This window comes from Helianthus annuus, chromosome 5 (genome assembly GCF_002127325.2).
Source record: "Helianthus annuus cultivar XRQ/B chromosome 5, HanXRQr2.0-SUNRISE, whole genome shotgun sequence".
Classification (NCBI taxonomy): Eukaryota; Viridiplantae; Streptophyta; class Magnoliopsida; order Asterales; family Asteraceae; genus Helianthus; species Helianthus annuus.
The window spans coordinates 96,894,042-96,920,015 of NC_035437.2; the positions used below are offsets into that span (position 1 = coordinate 96,894,042).

At 38.0% G+C, this 25,974-nt stretch overlaps 1 protein-coding gene across 1 annotated transcript; it reads left to right on the top strand.

Annotated features, from left to right (window-relative positions):
- Positions 1–915: 915 nt before the first annotated feature.
- On the top strand, positions 916–1,575 carry LOC118492130 (uncharacterized mitochondrial protein AtMg00860-like). The gene is made up of 2 exons (XM_035989925.1): positions 916–1,177; positions 1,457–1,575. Exons 1-2 carry the CDS (start codon positions 916–918, stop codon positions 1,573–1,575), a joined length of 381 nt encoding a protein of 126 aa, XP_035845818.1.
- Positions 1,576–25,974: the final 24,399 nt, after the last annotated feature.

Sequence of the window (25,974 nt, forward strand, 5' to 3'; positions counted from 1 at the left end):
ATCGCATTGTTACTTCCTATTATTCACAGTCGTAAGCGGTTTGTAGCGATAAACATTCGATTACTTCAATTATAATTAAATACTCCACATAATACAACTAACGTAAAAACATAAAATAGAATAATTACAGTCAAAGAAGTCAAAACAGTAATTGAGTAAGGAGTGACAGATTTCTATTAGCGATCTTTTCCTCCTTTGACTTCAATCTTGACTTCGACTTTGACTTTCGGAAACACGGGGTGTTACACAGGGTCTGCACCTATTGCACGAGCTACTTATCGTCTAGTGCCTACCGAAATGAAAGAACTCAGAACTCAATTAGACGACTTACTGGAAAAAGGTTTCATTCAACCCAGCTCTTCGCCTTGGGGAGCTCCAATATTGTTTGTGAAAAAGAAGGACGGATCAATGCGCTTATGCATTGATTATCGCGAATTAAATAAGGTAACGATCAAGAATCGTTATCCTTTGCCCAGGATCGACGACTTATTCGATCAATTCCAAGGGGCAAGCTATTTCTCGAAGATTGATTTGAGATCTGGGTATCATCAACTCAAGGTTAGAACTGAAGATGTACCTAAGACAGCATTCAGAACAAGGTATGGACACTACGAGTTTTTAGTGATGCCTTTTGGGCTCACTAATGCGCTAGCAGCATTCATGGACCTCATGAATAGAGTCTGCAAACCATACTTAGATAAGTTTGTCATCGTCTTCATAGATGACATACTTATCTATTCTCGTAGCCAAGTTGATCATGAGAAGCACCTTCAATGTATTTTAGGATTGCTTCGACAGGAGAAGTTGTATGCTAAATTCTCCAAGTGTGAATTCTGGCTTCGTGAAGTCCAATTCCTTGGACATGTTGTTAGTGAGCGTGGTATCCAAGTAGATCCCGCCAAGATAGAAGCCATTATGAATTGGGAAGCACCGAAGACGCCAACAAAAATTCACAGCTTTTTGGGTTTAGCTGGATATTATAGAAGATCCATTGAGAACTTCTCGAGAATAGCTGCACCATTAACTTCTTTGACCCGTAAGAATGTGAAATTTGATTGGGGTTCAAAACAACAAGAATCCTTTGAGATTATTAAGCAGAAGTTGAGTAATGCTCCGGTATTATCTTTACCTGAAGGAATTGAAGAGTTTGTTGTATATTGTGATGCTTCACACACCGGTATGGGTTATGTACTCATGCAGCGAGGCAAGGTGATTGCCTATGCATCACGACAACTAAAAGTGCATGAAAAGAATTACACCACCCATGATTTGGAATTGGGTGCCGTTGTATTCGCACTTAAGTTATGGATACATTATTTATGTGGAACTAAATGTGTGATCTATTCGGATCACAAAAGTCTTCAACACTTATTCAATCAAAAAGATCTCAATATGAGACAGCGCCGCTGGATGGAAACTCTAAATGATTATGATTGTGAAATTCGCTATCATCCAGGTAAAGAGAATGTGGTCGCTGATGCTCTAAGCCGAAAGGAAGGAGTCAAACCAATCAGGATCAATGCCAAGAGCATTGAGCTGAAGAATAGCCTGAATGAAAGGCTATTAGCTGCATAGAAAGAAGCTATTTTGGAAGCCAACCTTCCGAATGAAAATTTAGGTATAACTGTTGAACAGTTAGCACCTGGTAAGGATGGAATCCTCAGACTGAATGGAAGAATTTGGGTTCCTATTCATGGAGGGCTTCCAGATGTAATCTTCCAGGAAGCCCACAACTCCAAATACTCAGTTCACCCTGGAGGTGACAAAATGTATCAGTATTTGAAGGCTAATTATTGGTGGATAAGTTTGAAGAAATCTATTGCCACACATGTAGCTAAGTGCCTGACTTGTGCTCAGATTAAAGCTGAACATCAAAAGCCACCAGGTCTGCTACAACAGCCAGAACTTCCCACATGGAAGTGGGAGATGGTAACCATGGATTTTATAACCAAGTTACCTAAAACAAGGCACATAAATGATACCATATGGGTTATAGTTGATAGACTGACTAAGTCAGCACATTTCTTGCCCATCAAGGAGACTCATAGCTCCGACAAGTTAGCCCAGTTGTACGTGGATAAGATTGTATCCCTTCACGGAGTGCCGGTATCTATTATCTCTGATAGAGATACTAGATACACCTCTCACTTTTGGAAAAGTTTCTAACAATCTTTGGGCACTCGTTTGAATTTTAGTACTGCTTACCATCCTCAGACAGATTGACAAAGGGAGTGTACAATTCAAACTTTGGAAGACATGCTTCGAGCATGTGTTATTGATTTAGGTGGTAGTTCGGATGACCACCTACCCTTAATCGAGTTCTCCTATAACAATAGCTACCATACAAGCATTCAGGCTGCCCCTTTTTATGGTAGGAAATGCAGAACACCTGTTTGTTGGGCCGAAGTAGGAGAAGCTCAGTTATCAGGACCTGATATAGTCCTTGAAACAACGGACAAGATTGTCCAGATTCGCAATCGCCTGAAAGCTGCCAGGGATAGGCAGAAAAGTTATGCTGACAAGAGGCGAAAACCTCTAAAGTTTGAGGTTGGCAATAAAGCCTTACTGAAAGTATCACCCTGGAAAGGTGTGATGCGTTTTGGTAAGAAGGGCAAGTTAAGCCCTAGGTATATTGGACCATTCGAGATTATCGAATGTGTCGGCAGTGTAGCTTATAAGCTAAACTTGCCTGAGGAGCTGAGTGGAATTCATAATATGTTCCACATCTGTAATCTCAAGAAATATCTAGCCGATGAATCGCGAGCTATATCTCATAAAGACGTACAGATTGATGAAAGCCTGAGATTTGTTGAAAGACCTATATCGATCGAGGATCATCGGGTTAAAAAGCTTCGAAGGAAGCATGTGCCTATAGTAAAGGTCAAATGGGATGCCTGTAGAGGTCCCGAATATACGTGGGAACTTGAGTCCACTATGCGACAGAAGTACCCTCACTTATTCCAGTTAATCTTGGGGTCGAGATTTCTTTTAAGGGGGTGAGGATGTAACACCACGTAAAAACGTGTCCAATTATATAAGGACACGTGTCCTAAACTCTGAATATGTAAAAGATTGAGTTTGAAGGACTAAAGTTGACAAACAGTAAAAATATGTATGCGAAGGGACTAAAAGTGTCAACATGCCAAACTTGAGCCTGTGAATGACCATACATGAAGAATATATTCTTAAACGAGTGATAAATTGGATATAAGAAGCCGTTTGTGAAAATAATCGGAAGATTATAAAACTACAAGGGTTAAACGTGTCAACCAGTGGCGGACCCAGGATTTTTTTCCTGGGGGTGCGGAAATTTTTTTAAGATTTTAGACCCCTAGGTATAGAAAAAAATCGGTTCATGTCGGGTCATGTAAAACAAGTAAAAACAAACAAACAAAGTTTCATAGCGGGGCGAATAAGATCGGGTCGGGTCCATTTCAATTCTCAAACAATCAAACCCTAGTTCCTAACTTTCTATCACATTAACAAACAAAAAAACATCAAAGTTCAAACCATCCCTACTTTTATTTCTCTTAATCATTCAATAAAAGAACAAAAAAACTTATCTATAACATACATTGGTCTTTAATTAGAATAATCCGGCGAAAAAAAGTGGTTCAACCCCTTTCCTCTTGAGAAATTGCGGCATAACTTCCCTACTGATTGTTCATTCCTAATCCTATCACATACAAAATAAACAAGGATCTTCAAGTGTTCAACCATAGCACATGTTCCTTAATTTTCAATTTAAAATTTTGAATTTCAAGCCTAGTAATTATTATTTGCCAATCAACAATCATATAATCAACAAACATGTTTGCCAATCAAAATTTTGAATTTCAAGCCTAATAATTATTATAAGCCCTAGTAATTATTATAAGCCCTAGTAAAAAACATGTACCTGTTAGGGGCGGCCTGAATTAACCAGTTTGCAGCCGAAATTTTGCAATCGCCGGCCAGAATTATGCTGTCGCTGGGCGCTGAAGTGAGGCAGAGGGAGGGCGGGAGTCGCTGGCAAGTGGCAGCGATTTGGGTTTTTTTTATTATGTGGACTGGTTTGTTTAACAAAACTAGTAGTTGGGTTGAGCTTGAATGAGTATTAAGTTATTGGGCTTGATGGATTGAATTTAAGTTTTATTAAAGGGGGTGTAGGCTAACTTGTTTACATAATTTGATCAGGTTTCAATCCGTGTTCACAATTTTTTTTACATAAATTCCTAACATTTTTAAGGGGTGCGGACGAAAATTTCCAAGGGGTGTGGTCGGAATTTTTCAAGGGGTGCGGACGAAAATTTCCAAGGGGTGCGGTCTGGATTTTTCGCGAAAAATACCACTAAAATTTTTTTTTCAAGGGGTGCGGCCGTCCACCCACCCCATAACTTGGGTCCGCCCCTGGTGTCAACATGTTAATTCTTACCTCTGAGTGACCTTTTAGCGAAACCGAGGCTTCGAAATATTCAAAAATACTCTCAAGAATAAGTGGTATAAATTTCATGTGGTTTCGAGATCGTTAAGCAAGTTTTCAATACTTTGGGTGAAAAGTGTCAAATTGATGAAACTTGTGTTTATAGTGATATTTAACTAAACTAAGCCTAACGGAGTTTGGTTATACTCCCTTGAACCTCTACAAATTAACTACAAGGGCCTTATACGCCAAATATGAAAGTTATATTGAGTTTTAGAGCATAAGGACTAAAACTGCCAACTTTGGAAACTTATTTGAGGCCGTGGCGACCCATGAAGGACTAAGGCTTTGCCCGTCGCGGGTAGCCATACCCTTACCAGTTCAGAAAATAACTGCCAGCTGCGGGTTTATGTTCAGAACCGACTTTAACTCATTAAAAATGATACCAGGGGCTGTATGTCGGTCTTATTAAACCATGAGGACACCTGGAGTGATCCTAGATGCCTCCATAACAGCTGCAAAGATCCAAATGCATGGAAAATTAGTATATAAGTGTCCTAAGTTCACATGTTCATGTGCTCACTTCATTTGCAACAATTCAAAACACACTTCTGGAGCTTGCAAGCATCAGGAGAAGATTTTCAAGTTTAGAAAAGATAGCAAGGACCATTAGTAAGAGTTTTAATCCCTGCTTAGTCCTTTTAATTAGCTTAAAAACCGAAAAGTCAAACATATCGTAATTAAACTTTGACTTTCGGTTTAATCACAAATGGTCTGGTGACCGAAACGAAAGTGGTTATGGAACCATATTAAGATAGGTGATTAACCCTTAAAAGGGCACCTCCTAATTCTTTCGTTTGACTAGTTAATTATCGGGTCAAACTAGTTTGACAAAAAGTCAAAATGGACAGAAAGTTTAAACATGATTTAAATTAATAAAACAGAGGTTCTAAATTATATTTTAACATTCTAATGACTTGGTAATTAATATTAGAACATGTTTAATCAGGCCTAGCCCGACAATTATCAGTCTAAGGTTAGTTTATAACCGAAAGTCGCAAAAGCTTGACTTTTGTTTTGACTTTCAGTTCTGACCCATTTAAGCTTAATTCTCCCATGTTTTAAGCTTCCATTAGGACCACATTACTCAGTAGTATAACCCTCTGGAGTTATATTGCTTGGTCCTTAGTAGTTTGAATTATATTCACTTGTTTGTTAATATGCTTATAAAAGCCGTAAATGCCCTTTTGACACATAAATGAGATTTTTAGAAATATGAGCGGACAAAAACCTTTGCTACTGATATTTAAACTTGTCCCGAAAATTTGACATTAGTTCTTGGTCCCAAATAGAAGTTATGCTCGATATCGTAATTAGAAGCTTTTTCTTTATTAATATGCGATATCTTGCATAATGCACCTTCAAACTTGGATTTTGAACCAAAATTCATTACCTACTGTTAAGATATTATTTTTTAGGAATTCTAAGATTTTTGGTCAGATTATAATCTGTTTAAAACATAGAGTTCTTGTGTAACTCGGTTAATGACGATAATACCCTTTTCAGGCATAAAATAACAAAGGATTTGAGTGCCAAACTTTTTCCTACTGATTTCATACATTTAATAAATTATTTTGAGCATTTTAAACTGATCAAAATCTCATATTTACATAAACATCTTGATTATCGTCAATTAGCGAGTTTTACACTAATTAGGTGCATAGTATGGTTTAAAACCATATTTAACACCTAAACTTGTTACCTACTGAATTTTTAAACAAATTTAAATATTATTACAGTAGGTATAAGTTATGAACTCAGGTTTCCAAAAATGTCCTTAAAAGCCTATGTGAAATGACCAAAATGCCCTTTCGGGGCATAGTTTGGCCATAAATGGTAAACCTCACATATATGTAATATCTTACTGATGTAATGAGTTAAATTAAATATTTTTACTGATTACAAAAGACCAGAACTTCAGTTTGTTATAAAATCTCTTTTCTAAGCATTAAAATTACCAAAATGCCCTTACGGGACTTAAATTTGTTTAAATTGCTTTTTGGGCATATAAGTTAATATCCTACTGATGTATTAACATATTTTAAGCATAATAACATTTAAGACCTGTATATAATTCATTTGGTTACCCGTTACGCGTTTATGCGTTCGATCGGTTTATGTGACTAGTTTACATAAAATAGCCGAAACGGGTTTAACCTTATCATTAAATCCTCAAATTCCAGAATGTGTTTAGTTTACCCATATTATACAAGTATCCAAACTTGTCGGGTCTAAACCACATTCTATTCCGGTCTCCGCTTAATCTAGCATTTAGAACCGTATAGTTTCTTTCTAGCTAGCCGGTCTAAGTCTTTGACTTAACTAAAGACCCGTTAGCATCTTAATAGGTTATTAAACCTTCTATACATATTAAGTAGCATCCAGTAGAAGGTACCATCATAAAGCTTTAGGACTATACTGCTGAGTTACTTATCACATTAGCTTAGGTAAATACTTTTAACTTATTTTCCCTTATACGGGCTTGGGATATCTTCCTAATATAATAAAGCAAGTGAGAAAATCCTATGTGTCATCACCACAAACACCCTCCCTTATCTCTCTCCTACTTGTCAATCTTTCCCCTCTTCTAATCCTATGTGTCATTTTCTGGTTTTTTTGTTTTTTTTTTATTTAAAAACCTAATTAACAATGTCAAAGATGAGAACAGGCTTGCAGGCTTGCGGACAAAAAGTTTGAATTTTGACCAGCTCTATAACTCATGACGTGAGTTTGCAAATGAAACCAAATTCATTTCAAATTTCAAATTCATCTTTCTCTTTCATCATTCTTCTTCCTGGATCTCTCCTCTTTTCCTAATTCACACACCTTGAAATTGGATGATGATTGCCAATTTCAGGAAGATGAATCTGACCATCGCACTTTCGCGTTCGTAATCTCTCACCCCATCACCAGAATCTTTTCTTTTCTCTCTGATTTTTTTCCGATCCATCACCAAAACCCTTTCTCTCTCTAAAATTTTGTTCCGATCTCATCTGTTTCTATCTTCAGTGTCGATTATTGTTGGTGGTAGTGATGGTGGTTTATGGTCTCTGGTCCTCGGTCTTAGCAACGACGGCTAGGGTTTTCAAGCGAGATGCAACGAAGTTTGTTCCAGTTAGGGTTTCGACGATCGACAACTTGTGGGGTGCTCAGATGACAGAGATGGTGGTTGGAGCTATAGCCGTGATTCCTATTAGCTAGGGTTTCCGGCGAAGAAGGTGAGGACCAACATCTCACTCTTCTGATTCCTATTTCATTTCCTCGGTGTTATTTGTATATATATTGTTTGTTTCATATTATTCCATCGATCGCCATAGTATGTGCATCTGAAACCCTAACTTAGTTTTGACTTTGTTGTGATTCAGGAAACGCAGCGGCGATTGCTCATAAATGTTGAATTCAAATTCTTGAAGTCGCTTTGTTAAATTGGAGTTTATTTGGTTTTTTGGACTTGCAGCCTAACCAGAGGTGGTGGATCAATAATGTTCTTTTAAGTGGTACATATTGTCATTCACCTTATCAGTACTAAATATTTGGGTTTACTTATTAGTTTAATCAAGGGGATTTAAAAAAAGGATTCATACTAACTCTAAGAAAGCTGAAAAGGACCAGAGACAACCTGTAATTTTTTAGCGATTTGTATTTCATGAATTTTTATATTATTTATTTAGGTTATATCTATACAAAAGTTTTTTATTAACATTAGACGTGGGAAAAGTTCATTAAGATTGAGCATATATGATTTTTCCTTCTTGTATGGTTTTTAAGGTTTTTTGTGATACGTTTTTAACATTTTTGTATAAATATTGTATCCTTCATGTTATTTGGATACTGTCTAGATTTGAATGAGTGCTTGGTTTGTGACATGGGTAAATGCGAAGATGCAGTTCTGGACTGATGAGTGGGTGCAGGGGGGGTCAGGTGCAAACACACTCCTCAATTGGCGCGTGAAATGGTGGAATGGAATCAGCTTCAAACCATTTTGGAACATGTGCAAATAAAGGAGGTCAGAGATGATTGGCTATGATGGGGTGTGAAGGTGGGGTTTTCTGTCAACTGGACGTGGTATTTGATATAGTAGTTAGCATTCAAATCAGTAATTTGATTACAGGTCAAAGGGATCCATTTCAGTTGCTAATGTATTTGGTTTCATTATATTTCATGACCAAATAAAATGTTAAGATAGGTATAACAGCTCTTACTTATCATTTTTTTTCATTATCTTCCCTAGATTATACATCAGATGGTGCATCACCAAATGGGTCAATTTGGTTATGTTATGGATCTTCAATTTGAGTTTCATTTAACTTTCACGCCATGTTTTGGTTTATTGTGCTACCAATATGATATATGAATTTTGAAGTTTTGTTTTATTTTGTTGTTATTGAAGGTTATACATGAATTACTAATGCCTCTATGCACAACATGATTGGATAACAATAATTATAAGGTAAATGGCAAGTTGTTTCCTTGTTTATGATAACTAACATGCTAAGAATCACGTTAACCTCATTCAAATATATCTTGCTATAGGTAATTTACAATTGGCAGTTCTTAGATATTTTGTATAGTTCAATACGTTGAGTGATTTGTTTTAAAGTCCGGGGGTGTTTTGTTTGGAGTTTGCTTACCAATTAATTATGAAGTTTGATTTTGCTTATTTCAGGTCACTTATTTCGAAAGGCAATAACAAGAGGGTAGAGTGTTTAGGATTGCTTTTGAGGTAACTGATTGTTTTGAATGTTTGTTTTTTAAAGTTACTGTGATGGTATGACCAATGTGCCCAAAAGAAATAGAGGAACTTTGACTTTTAATGGTAAAACAATACTATGCTATGAATTTTTCTTTTATATAAATCTCATTTCAAATATAAAAATGAAAACGTTTCTCAAATATTTACACTTAAGTTAAACACTTTTGTAAAGCTTTAAAATTTCTTCATTTCAAAATTTTCCATGTCCAAGAGCGTTTGGCTGTGTGTTTTGAACTGACTATGTGACATTTATAACTAATATTCCTAACTAGAACCATTTGATTTAAACACTAGAAATACGATTATCAGTTGTCATATCATCAATGCATATATCATATGATCTTACCCTTTCCTTTCAAATTTTCTATAAAACTAGGGAGTTGTAAAGTTTGCTGAGGTCCTTGGACAAATGGGTGCCAAAGTAACCTCGACAGAGAACCCAATGACAGTGAGGGGGCACCTAGGAACCCTTCAAGAAGGGGACACTTGCGTCTGGTGGATGTTAACAGTTAACATGAACAAAACGCCAGGCGTTCCACGACTCTTGCTGACGTTGCCCTTTATGTTGACGGTTCCACAACCATTAGAGACTGTATGATTGAGCATTACATATCTTGAATTATTTTTGCTTCCATAATTGGAATTTACCACATATTCTTAGTCTGAAATATAGTTGTGTTGGATTAAATGTAAGATGGATGCGCAAATCACATAAAGCAATATGTACCTATGTATTAAGAAGCTAAGAAAGGTACAAGTCATTAATCATTAATATTATAGTCATATTACTCTTAAACAACCTTCAACCTGTTATTGTTTAATGCTAAAAGACTCTTTTGCCCTTGGAACCTTTTAGTTGGGAGCAACAGTCAAAGAAGGGCCAGATTGTTATGTGATTACTCTCCATTACTCTTCAAAGTTGGTTTCCAAGAACTTATCTTTCATAGTCCCAATGTCTATTTACGTATATTTCGACCAACGACTAGGCGTTAATACCCATTCGTAGAGAAATATAAAGAACTGCAAGTAGTTATGTACTTGATGGAAGTTTGGTAGCTTTTAGAAATGTATTTTTTTATTTTTCGTTTAACTTTTTAAGAAGTCGTGGACTGTTGTTCATGCGAATCTTTCAGAAAATCATTCTCATAAGAATCTTGATAAGATCTTTAAGTTGGTTTGAAGGTGAAGTCTCTAACTAGGTCATGGGTTTTAATAAATTTTATTATTGGCTGGACTACTAACTACAATTTTGAGAGACACAAAAAACCAATCAGTTTGGCCGGTTTAGCGATTAAACTTGCTACCAGATTGGTTATAGCTCAAAGAGCTGGCTCAAAGAGCTGTATGGGCTGGACTACTAACTACAATTTCAAGAGACACAAAAACCAATCAGTTTGGTCGGTTTGGCGATTAAACTTTCTACCGGATTGGTTATAGCTCAAAGAGCTGGCTCAAAGAGCTGTATGGCTGGACTACTAACTACAATTTCAAGAGACACAAAAACCAATCAGTTTGGCCGGTTTGGCGATTAAACTTGCTACTGGATTGGTTATAGCTCTGGCTCAAAGAGCTGGCTCAAAGAGCTGGCTCAACGAGCTGGTGATTCTTGGTCTACACCTACTATAATTTCAGCTGGTGTAGGATGGGGTCCTTAGTATAACTGTCAATTGTATTGTTCGTAAAAGTAATGTTGTTGGCCATTCTTTAAAATTTTGGGTTGAAATATTTCGTCTACAGTTTATGTGCATTATGTGTCATTGCAGTATGATTTGATGGATTTGGCATTCAAATTCCATTAAAAGTAGAGGCACATTTGTATACTATCATCAAGGTTAAAACTTTGACCCATTTAGAATAAATAATATCTTGGTAGATTGAATTCTTTTTTAATTTTGTGTAGTTGTGCAAATGATTTACTTACCATGTTACCTATTTTCAGGTTTCTTGTGCCAGCTAAGATCAAAACCCTTGGTATATTTGCAAAATCTATGTAGAGGAATCAACAGACCAACGTATCTCAGAAGCTGTAATTTTATTTTTTTCTGATATTGGAGTTAGATACGTTGCTGCAAGTTTTTGACACGTTTGTTCCATAAAAACGAAACATGTGTGTAAAGTTTAAGGTGTGTGTATATGTATATCACTTGTGACCGTTACATGTGGTGTATACTCTTAAGACCTTTTATGCGCTAAACTGGTCGGTTGTTAGGAAAGTGGTTTGGTTAATAGTATAAACAGTTGGTTATTAATGTGGATAAATTAAGTCTGTTCCAGATAATAATGTTTTTCCAAATAAAAAAAGTGATAAGCTGCAAACTCTTAAGTTGAGCATATTGGTGCTAAGTGTCATGGTGCAAGAATATATTGATAGGGGATGTTTGCTGATATGCGCAAAATGCAACATATAAATTATATCAATTGTGGCATAAAACTAACCCTTTTTAGTACTAATGTTGGAAAAAGTGTGCTTTTGTCTTCCTTTTGTATTTTCAGGATTAAATGAGCTCAAATTAACAAAAGAAGCAAAAAGACAGCTAAATCTAACATAAGTACAAGAAAAGGAATAAAAGTGGAATGCCCGACCCCTCAACAGCATCTTCCCAAGCAAAACTAAGAAAGCAGAGGACTGAACACGCCCCGTGCTCAGCAAGCACGGGGTCGTGCCCAAGAAGCAGCAGAAAAGACAAACCTATAGAAGCTTCTACTGCCCACCACGGGGCCGTGCCCAGCGGACACGGGGGCGTGGTCAACTTGCTGCAGGCGCATTTATTGTAATTGAGAATTACAATTAATGAGGAGAGAGGGTGTCAGATGGACACGGGGCCATGCCCAGCGGGCACGGGGCCGTGCCCGAGCTTCTGTTCAGCCTATAAATAGGAGTGTTTAGAGCTCTTGCAACTCATCCCTTGGCACACCACCTCTTTCACACTTCACCCACCACCCACCACCACCATAACACCATCATCCACCACCATTATCCATTGTCTACATAGAGTGTGTGAGTCGTCTCGGGATCCAAGATTGATCGTAAGAGTTCTTGACAATCAAAGGCCATGTTTGCCTAAGTCTCTTACATCACTTGGTGAAGACAAGTGTTTAGTGTAATACTTTTTATTTTTAATCTTTTTGCACTTTTTAATTGGTTTTGTATTAATGACTTTAATTACTAGTTTCTTATGTTGAAGGTGATTCTTCCTTATCGTTTATACGTGGTGTTTTGGCATTATTTTACCGTCTATATAAAATAAAAGATTTTCACCATTCATATCTCCACGGTCTATATGGAGGTATGCAATGTTTTAAAAACCGGTAAATACCGGCCGGTTATACCAGTATTACCGTTTTCGGATGTAAATCCGGTCCGAAACACCCCGGTAAGTAGGAGAAATGGCATAGACTTTGTACCGCCGGTGAAATCCGGTATAACGGTTTGAACCGTAATAGCGGTACTGTCTCAAGTCTGTTTTTGGGTTAGGATTTTACTTTTTATCGTCCCTTTTCTGTGTTTACTTTTAGCTTTAACCTAACAACTTTTAATATTTTTTCTCCATTGATCAAAATTCAAAATTTGCTTCATCACTCCATCATTCGTGAGTTGTTCCAGATTTCCATCACCCCATCGTTCGTTCCAGATTTCCATTTTAATCCAATTTTGGATTATTTTTTGAGTTAATGTTGTAATTTCTGAAATAATACAATTAACACTAGTCAACCCGGTTGAACCGCCCGACACAACACGGTTCAACCGGTTAAACCATTTTTGTGCCTAATCCGGTATGATTAAAAAACCGGATTTTAAAACATTGGAGGTATGTTGGCTACCTGGTCGGGGGTTAAGGGAACGGTTTGGTAAGAGTCTTGCCATTGTTCAGTGTATAGATCCTGCAAAGGACCTGGGTCAAATTTAGTAGGACCTCCTTCAATACCCAAAGGTATTGGATGGCGGGGGTCCAAACTCTTTAATCCCCTCATAAGTTAAACTACTATTAAAACTTTAACCCAGCTATTTAGGGACTGTATCCCTGCTGACTCAGACTACTTAGCTGAGGGTAACGTCGCCTTCAAAAGAGGGGCCTACCACATTATGCATTAATAACTTAATTAATTATCTTTCAATAATCCGACCCTTTAGGATTGTATCCTTGCTGACTCAAACTAATGGGTTGAGGGTAACGTCGCCTTCAAAAGAGGGGCCTACTACAATAACTAAGATAATCTCTTAAACAAGTGCAAAAGTGCGAAAATAATCAAAGGTTACACTAACACACGAGTCGGATCCAAGTGATTCATCTTGTCTATCTGTTTTTACTTTTATTTTATTTTCAGCATTTTAGTTAGTTTTATTTTCTTAGTTTAAAAATATTTTTCTAACATTTTGATTTGATTAGACGTTGAGGATAAACCGGTACTAAAATCTCTTGTGTCCTTGGACGACCTCGGTATCTTACCAACACTATACTACGTCCACGATGGGTGCACTTGCCCATATGTGTGTTTAGTGTTAGTAAATATCGTGTTTTATAAATTTAAAACTTGGCTAAAAAGTGTAAAAGGGCTTAAAATACATACCTAAAAATATAACACACTTCACGCACATCGAGTTTTTGGCGCCGTTGCCTGGGACACAAGGATTTTAGGAAAGCTTAAAATCGACGGCCTAATCTGTTTTTCAAAACCTTTTTAAAACGCGCGCACATTTTTCTGCATTTTAGTTTAGTTTGCATTTACAGTAGCCTGAACACGGGGCCGTGTTCGCTGAACACGGGGCCGTGTTGCAGATTTTTAGTTAGATACCCAGATATAGAGTCTGAACACGGGGTCGTGCTCACTGAACATGCCCCCATGCTCAACGAGACCAGTAACCTTAATTAAAACGCCCAGATACAGACCCTGAACACGGGGCCGTGTTCGCCAAACACGGGGCCGTGTCCAGCCTCTGTTTCCGTCTTTATTTCTGTTTTCTGGTCCCGAGACTCAGTTGTGGTCTGTTGAGTGATTCCTATGGATCAATACTCAGGAGGCTACAACTACACCTATGAGGAGGATGATTACATGAGAGACTATTGCACTAATTGTGGAAACCCGCACTCGGTACAATATTGTAACTTATCTCAACCATCCACTTCATACAACTATTATGAGGAGCCCAGGTACGAGCCATCGACTTCATACACATCCTATAAAGACCAAAGGTATGAACCTTACCCCTCATACTCATATTTTGATGAACCAAGGTATGAACCTTCATACTCATACTTTGAGGAGTCAAGATATGAACCACCACCTTCATACACTTATTATGAGGAACCATGGCGTGAACAACCCACCTCAAATGAGTACTATGAAGAACAAAATTATGACCCTTATCCATCATATGCTTACAATGAAGCACAACGGTGCGAACCATCTAATTCATATGAGTACTATGAGGAACCAAGGATCGAACAACCGGATTCAAGCTTTGAGGATCCAGATCCTTACTCTATCACCGACATAGCCGATAGGATAATAGAACACATTAAAACTATCGAACGTTGCATAAAAGAATCTCGCGCAAGGGAAGAGGAGTCCCGTGCAAGAGAAGAATTAAATTGTAACAATAATGTAGAGATAGTTGAAAATGTAAAAATGGAAGAACAAATAAGTGAAAAACTGACACATGAGTTAAACAACGAAAGAGGTGAGGCCAATAACGTTAAAATTCAAGAAGAGTCTAATTTTGAGGAAATTAATCTCTTGTCACCTTCTTTTGAAAATCATTGTTTAGTTTCAACTCATGCTAACTTTTTAAAAGAGCTAAACACTAACACAAAAATTGAAGAAATGGTAAGTGTTAAGTTAACTAATGATCAAACTTCACTAATAAAAGAAGACCCTTTTGAAATTAACATTACACCGGTTCCATGTTTTTTTCAAAATTTATTTATTAGTAATGTCACCATTGATAAGGATCTTTGTGTTAACATAATGCCTAATTACCTTTTCGAAAAATTAAGTATTAGTGATTTTGCCCCACTTCAAATACCCATTTTTCTATCAAATCAGAAAGTAATTAAGTCAATCGGTGTAGTGGAGGACGTCTTAGTTCAAACGAATCAAATGGTTATTCCAACCAACTTTGTCATCCTCGATGACGCTCCTCTAGTGTTGGGAAGACCTTTTGTAAAAACTCATGAAGCTTTGAAAAACCAGAAGTTTAATAATCTACCTCTTCAATTAGGGGCATTCAAAAGGAGCATAGATCTTGAGCGTTTAATGAAATATCCTTTTGGCAATAATGACCCCCTAATTGAAGATGAAGATGAGCCACCCGATATAAAAGAAAAAATTAACCACTTTGTTGAAGAAGAGGTCGCCATAGAACAAACCTTTAAAGTTCTTAATCTTGATGAGCCCCAAAATAAGGAGTCTCCTAAAGACCCACCCCTTGAGCTCAAAGAACTTCCAAAAGGATTGGAATATGCTTTTCTAGACAAAGATGGTGGTTCTCCTGTAATTATTTCGTCTAAATTAAATAGTATAGAAAAAGAAAAATTAATTAGACTTTTGAAAAAACACAAAAATGCGATCGTTTGGAAGCTTGTAGATATAAAAGGAATAAGTCCTTCCATGTGCACGCACAAAATTTTAATGAATGATGACTACAAATCAGTGATACAGCCACAAAGGAGAGTAAATCCAAATGTGCAAGAAGTGGTTAAAAATGAGGTCATCAAACTACTTGATGCCGAACTTATTTATCCTATCTCCGATAGTCCATGGGTAAGTCCCGTCCAAGTATTCCCAAAGAAATGAGGTATGACGGTAATAACTAATGAAAAGAATGAATTAATACCAACGAGAACCGTCACAGGATGGAGAGTTTGTATAGACTATAGACGATTAAATGAAGCAACAAGGAAAGACCACTTTCCTTTGCCCTTCATTGATCAAATGTTAGAACGACTATCCGGTCATAAATTTTACTGTTTCTTGGATGGATTTTCAGGTTACTTCCAAATTCCAATAGCATCTGAAGACCAAGAAAAGACAACGTTCACATGCCCCTACGGAACTTTTGCTTATCGACGCATGCCATTTGGTCTATGTAATGCACCTGCAACATTCCAACGTTGCATGGTAGCCATTTTCCATGATATGATAGAAAAGACAATGGAAGTCTTCATGGACGACTTTTCTATCTTTGGAGATTCATACGACCAATGCCTCGATAACCTCGAACGAATGCTATCCCGATGTGAGGAAACTAACCTCGCCCTTAACTGGGAAAAATGCTATTTCATGGTAACAGAGGGAATAGTACTCGGTCACAAGATCTCGAGCAAAGGAATGGAAGTTGATCGAGCAAATATTGACACAATTTCTCGATTACCTCCACCATCCTCCGTTAGGGCAATCAGAAGTTTCTTAGGGCATGCCGGATTTTACAGACGGTTTATCAAAGACTTTTCAAAAATTTCAAGACCTCTAACAAAATTACTTGAAAAAGATGCGCCTTTCATCTTTGACAAGGATTGCAATCAAGCATTTCTAACCCTCAAGGAAATGCTAGTCAATGCACCTATCATGATAGCGCCCGATTGGAAACTACCTTTCGAAATCATGTGTGATGCAAGTGACTTTGCCGTTGGAGCTGTCTTGGGACAGAGAAAAGACAAGCATTTCCACCCAATTTATTATGCTAGTAAAACACTTAATGATGCACAAGAAAATTACACAACTACTGAAAAAGAAAAAGAATTACTAGCTGTGGTATTTGCTTTTGATAAATTTCGTTCTTACCTTGTTCTTTCTAAAACTGTAGTCTATACAGATCATGCAGCTATCCGATACCTCTTCAAGAAACAAGACGCAAAACCCCGTTTGATCAGGTGGATTCTACTCCTCCAAGAATTTGATATTGAAATCAAAGACAAAAGAGGAGCAGAAAACACAGCAGCAGATCATCTTTCGCGCCTAGAAGACCCAACTTTGGAGGCAACCAGGGACGAGCAAATCAACGAAAAATTTCCAACAGAATCCCTAGAAATGGTGGAATACAGACAAGAACCATGGTATGCCGACTATGCTAACTACTTAGCTAGCGGTATAGTCACCAAAGGATGGCCACATCACCAAAGAAAGAAGTTCTTTGCTAATGTAAAGCATTACTTTTGGGAAGAACCTTATCTTTTCAAAATGTGTGCTGACCAACTCATTCGAAGGTGCGTACATGGGAACGAAGCACGAAGAATTCTCCGCCATTGTCATGAAGGTCCATATGGAGGACATCATGGTGCCGCTAGTACCGCATGAAAGGTATTTGATTTAGGATTTTATTGGCCGGCCATTTACAAAGATGCGCAAAATCTTGTCAAGACATGTGATGCTTGCCAAAGGTCAGGTAATATTTCTTCCAAAAATGAAATGCCACAAAATGGCATTCTCGTTTGTGAAATTTTTGATGTGTGGGGACTCGATTTCATGGGACCTTTCCCACCGTCGAAAGGAAACAAATATATACTTGTGGCAGTCGATTACTTGTCTAAATGGGCTGAGGCCGAAGCACTTCCAACAAATGATGGAAGAGTTGTGGTAAAATTTCTGAAAAAAATTATTCTCTCATTTTGGAACACCTAAAGCATTAATAAGTGATAGAGGTACCCATTTTTGTAACCATCAACTCGAAAAAATCTTAACAAGATATGGGGTCTATCATCGGGTCTCAACAGCGTATCACCCTCAAACAAACGGACAAGCCGAAGTGACTAATAGAGGTTTAAAACGAATACTTGAAAAAACCGTAGGTTTAAATAAAAAGGAATGGGCCGATAAATTAGATGATGCTTTATGGGCTTTTCGTACTGCTTATAAGACCACTATAGGCACAACCCCATATAAGCTCGTCTATGGAAAAAGTTGTCATTTGCCGGTAGAAATAGCTCAGAAAGCCTACTGGGCAATAAAAAATGTAAACTTAGATTTAGATATTGCAGGTAAAAATCGATTTTGTCAAATAAATGAATTAAACGAACTAAGGAATTATGCATACTCTAACTTAGAAATTTATAAGGAAAGAATGAAAAATTTACACGATAAATACATTAAACCTAATGAATTTCGAGTAGGAGACCAAGTTCTATTGTTTAATTCACGACTTCGATTATTTCCGGGTAAACTAAAATCTAGGTGGTCAGGACCTTTTTCCATCACCCATATTTTTCCTCACCGTAATGGAATCCCATTCAAAGTCAATGGCCAACGGCTAAAGCTCTATCGAGGATCCATTGAGGATGAAGAGGAGGAGATCTCGCTCCAAACGGTCAACGAATAAAAGGAATCACTAGTACACAAAAGCTTAATAAGTGCGGTGAAATCGAATTGATCATGCGGTGTTGGAGCCGCACCAATAGTAGAGGCACCATTAAATCCAATTTTAAAAGGTGCGGTTGAGGGAAACCGCACCACTTTTTAAAGTGCCCGCACCTTTTATTGATGTTCCACTTGGAAACCACAATAGCACCAATTAATATATGGAACCGCACCACTGTTTCTAAAATAATAAAAGAATTACTTATATTTAATATTTCCAGGAATTTTCAATTATATTTCTCAATTCTCAATAAATACTAAAAAAACACAAACATATATGAATGATAAAAAAATAACAAACAAAAAAAATTCAAACTTATATTAAACATGTTTATAAAAGGTACATGTTTAGTGAACGAAACACAACGTAAACTGTGACCTGAACCCGAACTGACCTCTTCAAAACTTAGCATACAAAAAAATTAACAAACAAAAAGTTCTAACTTATATCAAACCGATGACTTCATACACCTTGCAACCTGAACTGGCCTCTTCAAACCTTGCATCCCAATCGGTAGAAGCCGCCTAACAAAACATTACATGACATTAACAAAATGAAACTTAAAACATATAAAAGTAACAGTAACAAACTAACACACACATATATATAAACATATTAAAAACAAATGTATAAAAACATATTAAATTGAAGTTATGAATTGGTTTACCAAACCTGCAAACATACATACGAAGTGTAAACGATGAAAAAAAAAACACTTCAAACCTCTTTCCAAAATATATTAATCAAGTACAGAGACATAATTCTGTATATTTAGTTCAAACCCCTTAATCAAAATATTACCTATGATTCCATGCTTAAATCGGTGCTTACAAACTTTATAAATCAGAAGGTTTAGGGTCGATTGTTGCTTACCGGTTGCAGACGATCCTCCAAAAGAGATAAGAACTCAGCTTCTACTTCTAAACTGCTATAATCTAATCTTTGGAGGCCGATTTTTTTTTCTTTTAGGGAATGATATGGATAACAAATATATGATATAAAGAACATATAAGAAATTGAAACTAAAAGAGCAGAAGTTGAGATACCTGGGGATAGATCAAGACGGAGTTGTCGGAACCCTAATCAGGCAACCGGCCCTTCCTGACAAAGCAATTTAACGGCTGATATAAAATAAAGATTATTAAAAGGTTTTCAGGTGTAAGAAAGAGAACCGAGTTATTACAGCGATTAAATTGACTGCGTCATTGCTTGCAGATGGTATCAGTGAAGAAAGATTTACACCAGTTCAAGTCCATCACACCATGTGCTCTCTGTTGGGCTTCCAATCTCACTGCAGATTTTGTATATCTTTCATCCGCTTCACTGCAAATCTATTTGGGTATAAAAGTTATCTGCAGCACGGAGCATTAAAATAAAACTACGAGCGACCTGAAACTGGCAAAGCTTTGCCAAGAAGTAAAATTAAAATTGTTGATTGAGTGATCTGGCGAGTAAGTTAACAGGTAATTTTGTATGGTTAAAGCGATTCTTGTTAATCTACTTTACACGTAATTAGTATGTCAAATACGATTGCAAGGATCATACTATACCTTGAACCTGGGAAAAGGGGACGGAGAGTAAATAGTTCAGCCATGATGGCGCCCATTGCCCATAAATCTGTGATTGAAATGAAAGAAATATTAGATCCACAAGCATTGTAATACACTTGAAGAAACATCACTGCAAAGTTGCATCAACTCACCAACTGCAGAGCCATATATTGGCGACTGAAGTAACTCTAGAGCCTGATACCTGCAAAATCCAAACCTCTGTAATTATTAAATAGCAAGTAGCAGGTGACCAAAAAGAGAACCGAATAAAAAAAGATAAAACTATATTGTCAGGAGTCCATGGCAAGATATAGAATGAAAGAACAAGACTCACCAGAGTGTTCAACCACTAAAGCACACCAAAATATCATCACCACAATCAAGAATAAGAGGGTGTTCGGATGGTTGGGTACTTGGGTCATTTTATATTCATCTCATTAATCAATTTTCTAACATTTTCCAATTTTGAAGTATCCATCCCTACAACTACTCTTTAAACCCAAACACCAACACACTTCAACTACTCTCCAAACCTAGTTATAAAAAAATGCAACAATTAACCTCTAACTCAGCTCTTTCTTACTTTACATTCACACAATAACCTACTATACTACTCTTAACTCAATAATTTTGACATTCTAACTCAAGAAATTTGTAAATATATAATACTAATTAGAGACAATCAAAGGCAACAGGATTACCTGGTGGTGCGGCGGCGCCGAGGAGGTGGACCGGCGGTTCTAGCTCAACTGAAAAGGTAGAACAACATCCTCCTCTTACACTCCGATTAGGGTTTGTAGCCGCCGGTTAGTAATTAGGGTTTTCGATTGGGGTAGAGGTTTCTGTCGGTTGGTTAGGGTTCTAGGGGAGAGGAGAAAGATTGAGTAATGAAGAACAGAGTAAAAGTGGCGGTAAGGAAGAGATCGATGTATTTTGGCTGAAAAATTTGGGGGGAAGAAGCTCAATTTTGGGGGAGAGATCGAAATGCTGAAAAATATATTAGTAGATTATTTTATTATATTTGTTAAAAGGTGCGATTCTATATTAAATGGTGCTAGATCCTTTCTTATTTGGTGGTTGATTTGTAAATGAAGATGTGATGATGCGGTGGTATACTTGAGCCGCACCATCAAAAAAAATCCATCGCACCAACAGTTGACTTGTGTACTAGTGAATCCACATCATACCTGGTACGTTACGAATAAGTGGGTAAACATCAAAATCGGTAAGTCTTCTAACCGAGTTTTTGGGAAAAGAGGCACTCACACGAGCACTAAAAAAATAAAAAAAAATAATTTTTAAACTTTGCTCGGCACGGGGCCGTGTCCGCTGGACACGGGGCTGTGTCCGCGCAACTGTCGGGATAAAACCCTCTTTTCACAACAGTTTCATCATTCCACACGCCCCGTTTCCCCGGAAAACGCTCGGGTCCAGGCGATTTTTCACAGATTTTCGACGTCTCCTCTCATTCTAACAACATCAAGGTATGATTCTATCATCATTAGTAGTTAGATTAGTTATTTGCATGTAGTTAAAACATCAAAAATTTGGGGAAAAATCTAGGGTTCTTGAAGTTCATCCGGATCAAACCTCAAATCTTTGTTATAATTTGTTAGCATTAGTTTAGATTAGTGTAATGGGAAGTAAATACACTTGTATTGTTGATAGATTTGCCCGATTTCTCACAAAAACCCCAAACCCTTGTTTTTGAACCGAAAAAGATAAAATTGAAAGGGTAAACGGTCTGTTTTGGGAAAAACGACACTTGGGGTTTCGTTTTCGGGGGAAACCACACCTACTTGGCCAAAAATTTTCAGATTTTCGGTACCGGGACGAAAAATGAAGTTTTTGAGTAACAGACGCCTGGACACGGGGTCGTGCCCACTGAGCACGGGGCCGTGTACAGCTCACTGTTTGCAGTTTCTTTCGAAAATCTCATTGTTTCGTGCTAACTTTTGGTGTATTCTTTCAGATGTCGCAGAAGTTCACAAGCTTCAACGCCAATGAACTCAATGCTAGGGCTAGATATGACATACTTCAAACAAGACCCGAAGAATACCCAAGGCAAGCATGCACGGATCTCTTAGCCATGGTGAACCAACTTGACCGGTTCAACAACCTTGTTACCGGACCACTAAGGGTTGCCCTAACCACTCGACTTCGATCGGTACACGAGTGCACTTTGGAGTTCTACAGTACCTTCACCTTCACTTCAAGGTGTGACCCGTTCGACAATGAGGGGGTTGCATTTCGATGTGGTGGGACTAGGTACTCGATCTCTATGGCGCATTTCGGGGCAGTAGTGGGGCTATATTCAGAAGAGGATTCGGGAAATGAAGAAAACACCGAGGGAATGCGAGAGTTGGACGAAAACGACCGCCAAGCCGCATGGGCTCAGATTGGTGATGGGTTTTACAATCCGAGCAGTACTAAGAGCACTAAGCTAAGGGATGCGCTCTATCGCTACATTCACAGGCTCCTTACTTACTCTCTTAGTCAGAGACATGACAGCAGCGGCGTTGTTGGGTTGAGAGATTTGGTAGTCCTTCACTGCATTCACACCCGCAGACCCCTCGATGTTCCATTTCTGCTACTCCAGAACATGCATCTGAACCGGCTTGCTCATGCACCAACCCCTATCTTCTACGGGGGATGGGTGTACTGCCTCTTCAAGCACTTTACGCGCATTCCTAGGTCTTTTGAAAGGAGCCCATGGTCAGGACGGGTTGATGTGCACATTTGTCGCGCCATGAACCTAATCTATGAGGCGGAAGATGGATCGGTGAGCTTTCAGAGGATGCAAGGCCATGCATGGAACCCACAAGAGGCGCTAGTCCTTCACGCTCCACCTCCCCAATACCAGTACCAACCCCACGGTGATCCGGGGCAGTCCTCCTCACAAGGAGGTGGTTTTCCTAACTTTCAGAGTTTACATGATCTTTTACAGGAAAACCTTATGTGCACCAGGAACACCTACAACCTTGCCAAAAACACATACCACAGGGTCGGAGCCATTGAAAGAAACATCACCGATATCCAAGACGACATCGGGAGCATCAGGGAGTATATGGCGGGTCATGGGGAAGGAGGTGATGACAGTGATGAAGACATGGACTAGGCGGGTGGAGTAGGAGTAGGAGTGGACGGTTGGTGAGCCCACAGGTTAATTTCTCTTTCTATTAAACAATTCCCGGCCTGCGAGCCGAAGTGTTGAACAATTTACTTTTCCTAACTTATTTTTATTTTCTGCTTTTGTTTTGTTTTTAACTTGATGGTTTGAATGTTTGATTTGGTAATTTAGGACGGTTGGTATTGTTTGGTGTGGTATTTACTGATAAAACAGGTACAAACGAGGCTTAGAGTGCTAAACATTAGTACTACTAAAGCCAGGACAGGGAAACCGGAGAAAGAAACCTGTTTTTCAGCCTTGCAGACAGTCCACACGGGGTCGTCTCTGGCCGACACGCCCCCGTGCCCACCTCCCAGGCCTGCTGTTTGTTTAAGTTTTCTGCAGATTTTTACCAAACACGGGGTCGTGCCCAGCCAACACGCCCCCGTGTTCAACTTCTGTAAGTTTTCGTTACTGGCACCTGAACACGAGGCCGTGTCCAACCAACACGGGGCCGTGTGCAGACTGTCAGTAACATAAAATTTTGCTTTTAACACCATTTTACACATTCAATCAACCTAAAAACTTATTTTTGGGACACATTGAGGACAATGTGTAAATTTAAGTTTGGGGGGGGGGGGGGATGCTAAAACCTTGAATTTTACAAGTCCTAATAACAAGCCTTACACAAAACTCTAATTGGAACCGCTAATCACCCCAAATTTTTTCCAAAAAAAATTTCATTTTTTTTACTTGTCTAAGTTTAAGTTGGGAATTCAAGTCTTAACAAGGTTATATTTTTACAAATTTACAATTGATAGCGTCGTGATAAAAAGAACCAACATAAGAAAATTATGAAAAGGCATGACAAACTTAGTTAAAATTCGATTATATATACTTGATCACATAAAAAACCCTTTTCCCACAAAAGTGAGTTTTGAGCCTTTAACGAGCATACAAATATATATCTTTACACTAAATGCTCATTTTTCGTTTCTTGTGTGAATAGCCGCTTGGTTCGTACGACTCTAGAACTTGCCACAACAATACATTCCCGGTCCTTACCAACTTAAACCCGAGTAAGTAAATGATGGAGGCATTAGGACTAACCATTTTTCATTCTACACCATTATTTTTCATTTTTTTTACCACCTACCCAAAATCCCCCTAGTTAACCCCTTTGAGCCTAAACCTTTTCATTTCTTAACCCAAAACAACCCTTTTTACCCACCTAAACCTTTTTATTTTTACCCTTTTTTTAGTAACAACGTTCGGTTCTCTTATGACTTCAAAAAAAATCTATATTTTTATACATTTTGATGAAACCAAATAAACAAACAAAGTTTATCAAAAATAACTTTGTTTGAACAATTCATCAAAATAAAATAAAAATATGAAAAAAAAATATAATAAAAAGTCTTTCAAACCGACGTTTGTTACGCCTTTCACCCTTTTTACTAACCACTAACCCAACCACCCACCTTTAGCCCAAGCCTAGCCCTTCACCCATAAAGTCCTCTTGATATTTACAAAGGTATATAGTTAAAAAGGAGGAGGATTGATTGCTTGGCAAGCTTATGGTAGGAGTAAGTTCCATGCCGCTCTCGAGTGATTCACTAAAAATACACCTTCGGCCGAGTGTTGAGTGATCCTCCGTGAGGTATGTGAACTTGTATATAAATAGAATTTTAGAAAAGGTATGTTATGCCCTAATAAGTAATTTATCTTAAGAAATGTTCTTAATCATGCCGAATAGGATTGTAAATAAATAAAAATAAAACGTCAATAAAGAATCTTGGAAATCCCGACACTTTATGACAAGCCCAAAAACCTTCTCTTCTACCCATTTCATTTGGGAGTGAATAAAGCCACATTATAAGGAGTTTTGCTTGAGGACAAGCAAAGATTCAAGTGTGGGGGTATTTGATATGCGCAAAATGCAACATATAAATTATATCAATTGTGGCATAAAACTAACCCTTATTAGTACTAATGTTGGAAAAAGTGTGCTTTTGTCTTCCTTTTGTATTTTCAGGATTAAATGAGCTCAAATTAACAAAAGAAGCAAAAAGACAGCTAAATCTAACATAAGTACAAGAAAAGTAATAAAAGTGGAATGCCCGACCCCTCAACAGCATCTTCCCAAGCAAAACTAAGAAAGCAGAAGACTGAACACGCCCCGTGCTCAGGAAGCACGGGGCCGTGCCCAAGAGGCAGCAGAAAAGACAAACCAATAGAAACTTCTACTGCCCACCACGGGGCCGTGCCCAGCGGACACGGGGCGTGGTCAACTTGCTGCAGGCGCATTTATTGTAATTGCGAATTACAATTAATGAGGAGAGAGAGTGTCAGATGGACACAGGGCCGTGCCCGAGCTTCTGTTCAGCCTATAAATAGGAGTGTTTGGAGCTCTTGCAACTCATCCCTTGGCACACCACCTCTCTCACACTTCACCCACCACCCACCACCACCATAACACCATCATCCCCCACCATCATCCATTGTCCGTCATAGAGCGTGTGAGTTGTCTTGGGATCCAAGATTGATCGTAAGAGTTCTTGACAATCAAAGGCCATGTTTTGCCTAAGTCTCTTACATCACTTGGTGAAGACAAGTGTTTAGTGTAATACTTTTTATTTTTAATCTTTTTGCACTTTTTAATTGGTTTTGTATTAATGACTTTAATTACTAGTTTCTTATGTTGAAGGTGATTCTTCCTTATCGTTTGTCCGTGGTGTCTTGACATTA

What these genes read in the sequence shown, in the direction of transcription:
- LOC118492130 (XM_035989925.1), top strand. Translation starts at nt 916, where the DNA reads ATGAATTGGGAAGCACCGAAGACGCCAACAAAAATTCACAGCTTTTTG. An exon ending in TTGTGATGCTTCACACACCG is followed by an intron (nt 1,178 to 1,456) that starts GTATGGGTTATG and finishes GCTATCATCCAG; the next exon opens with GTAAAGAGAATGTGGTCGCT.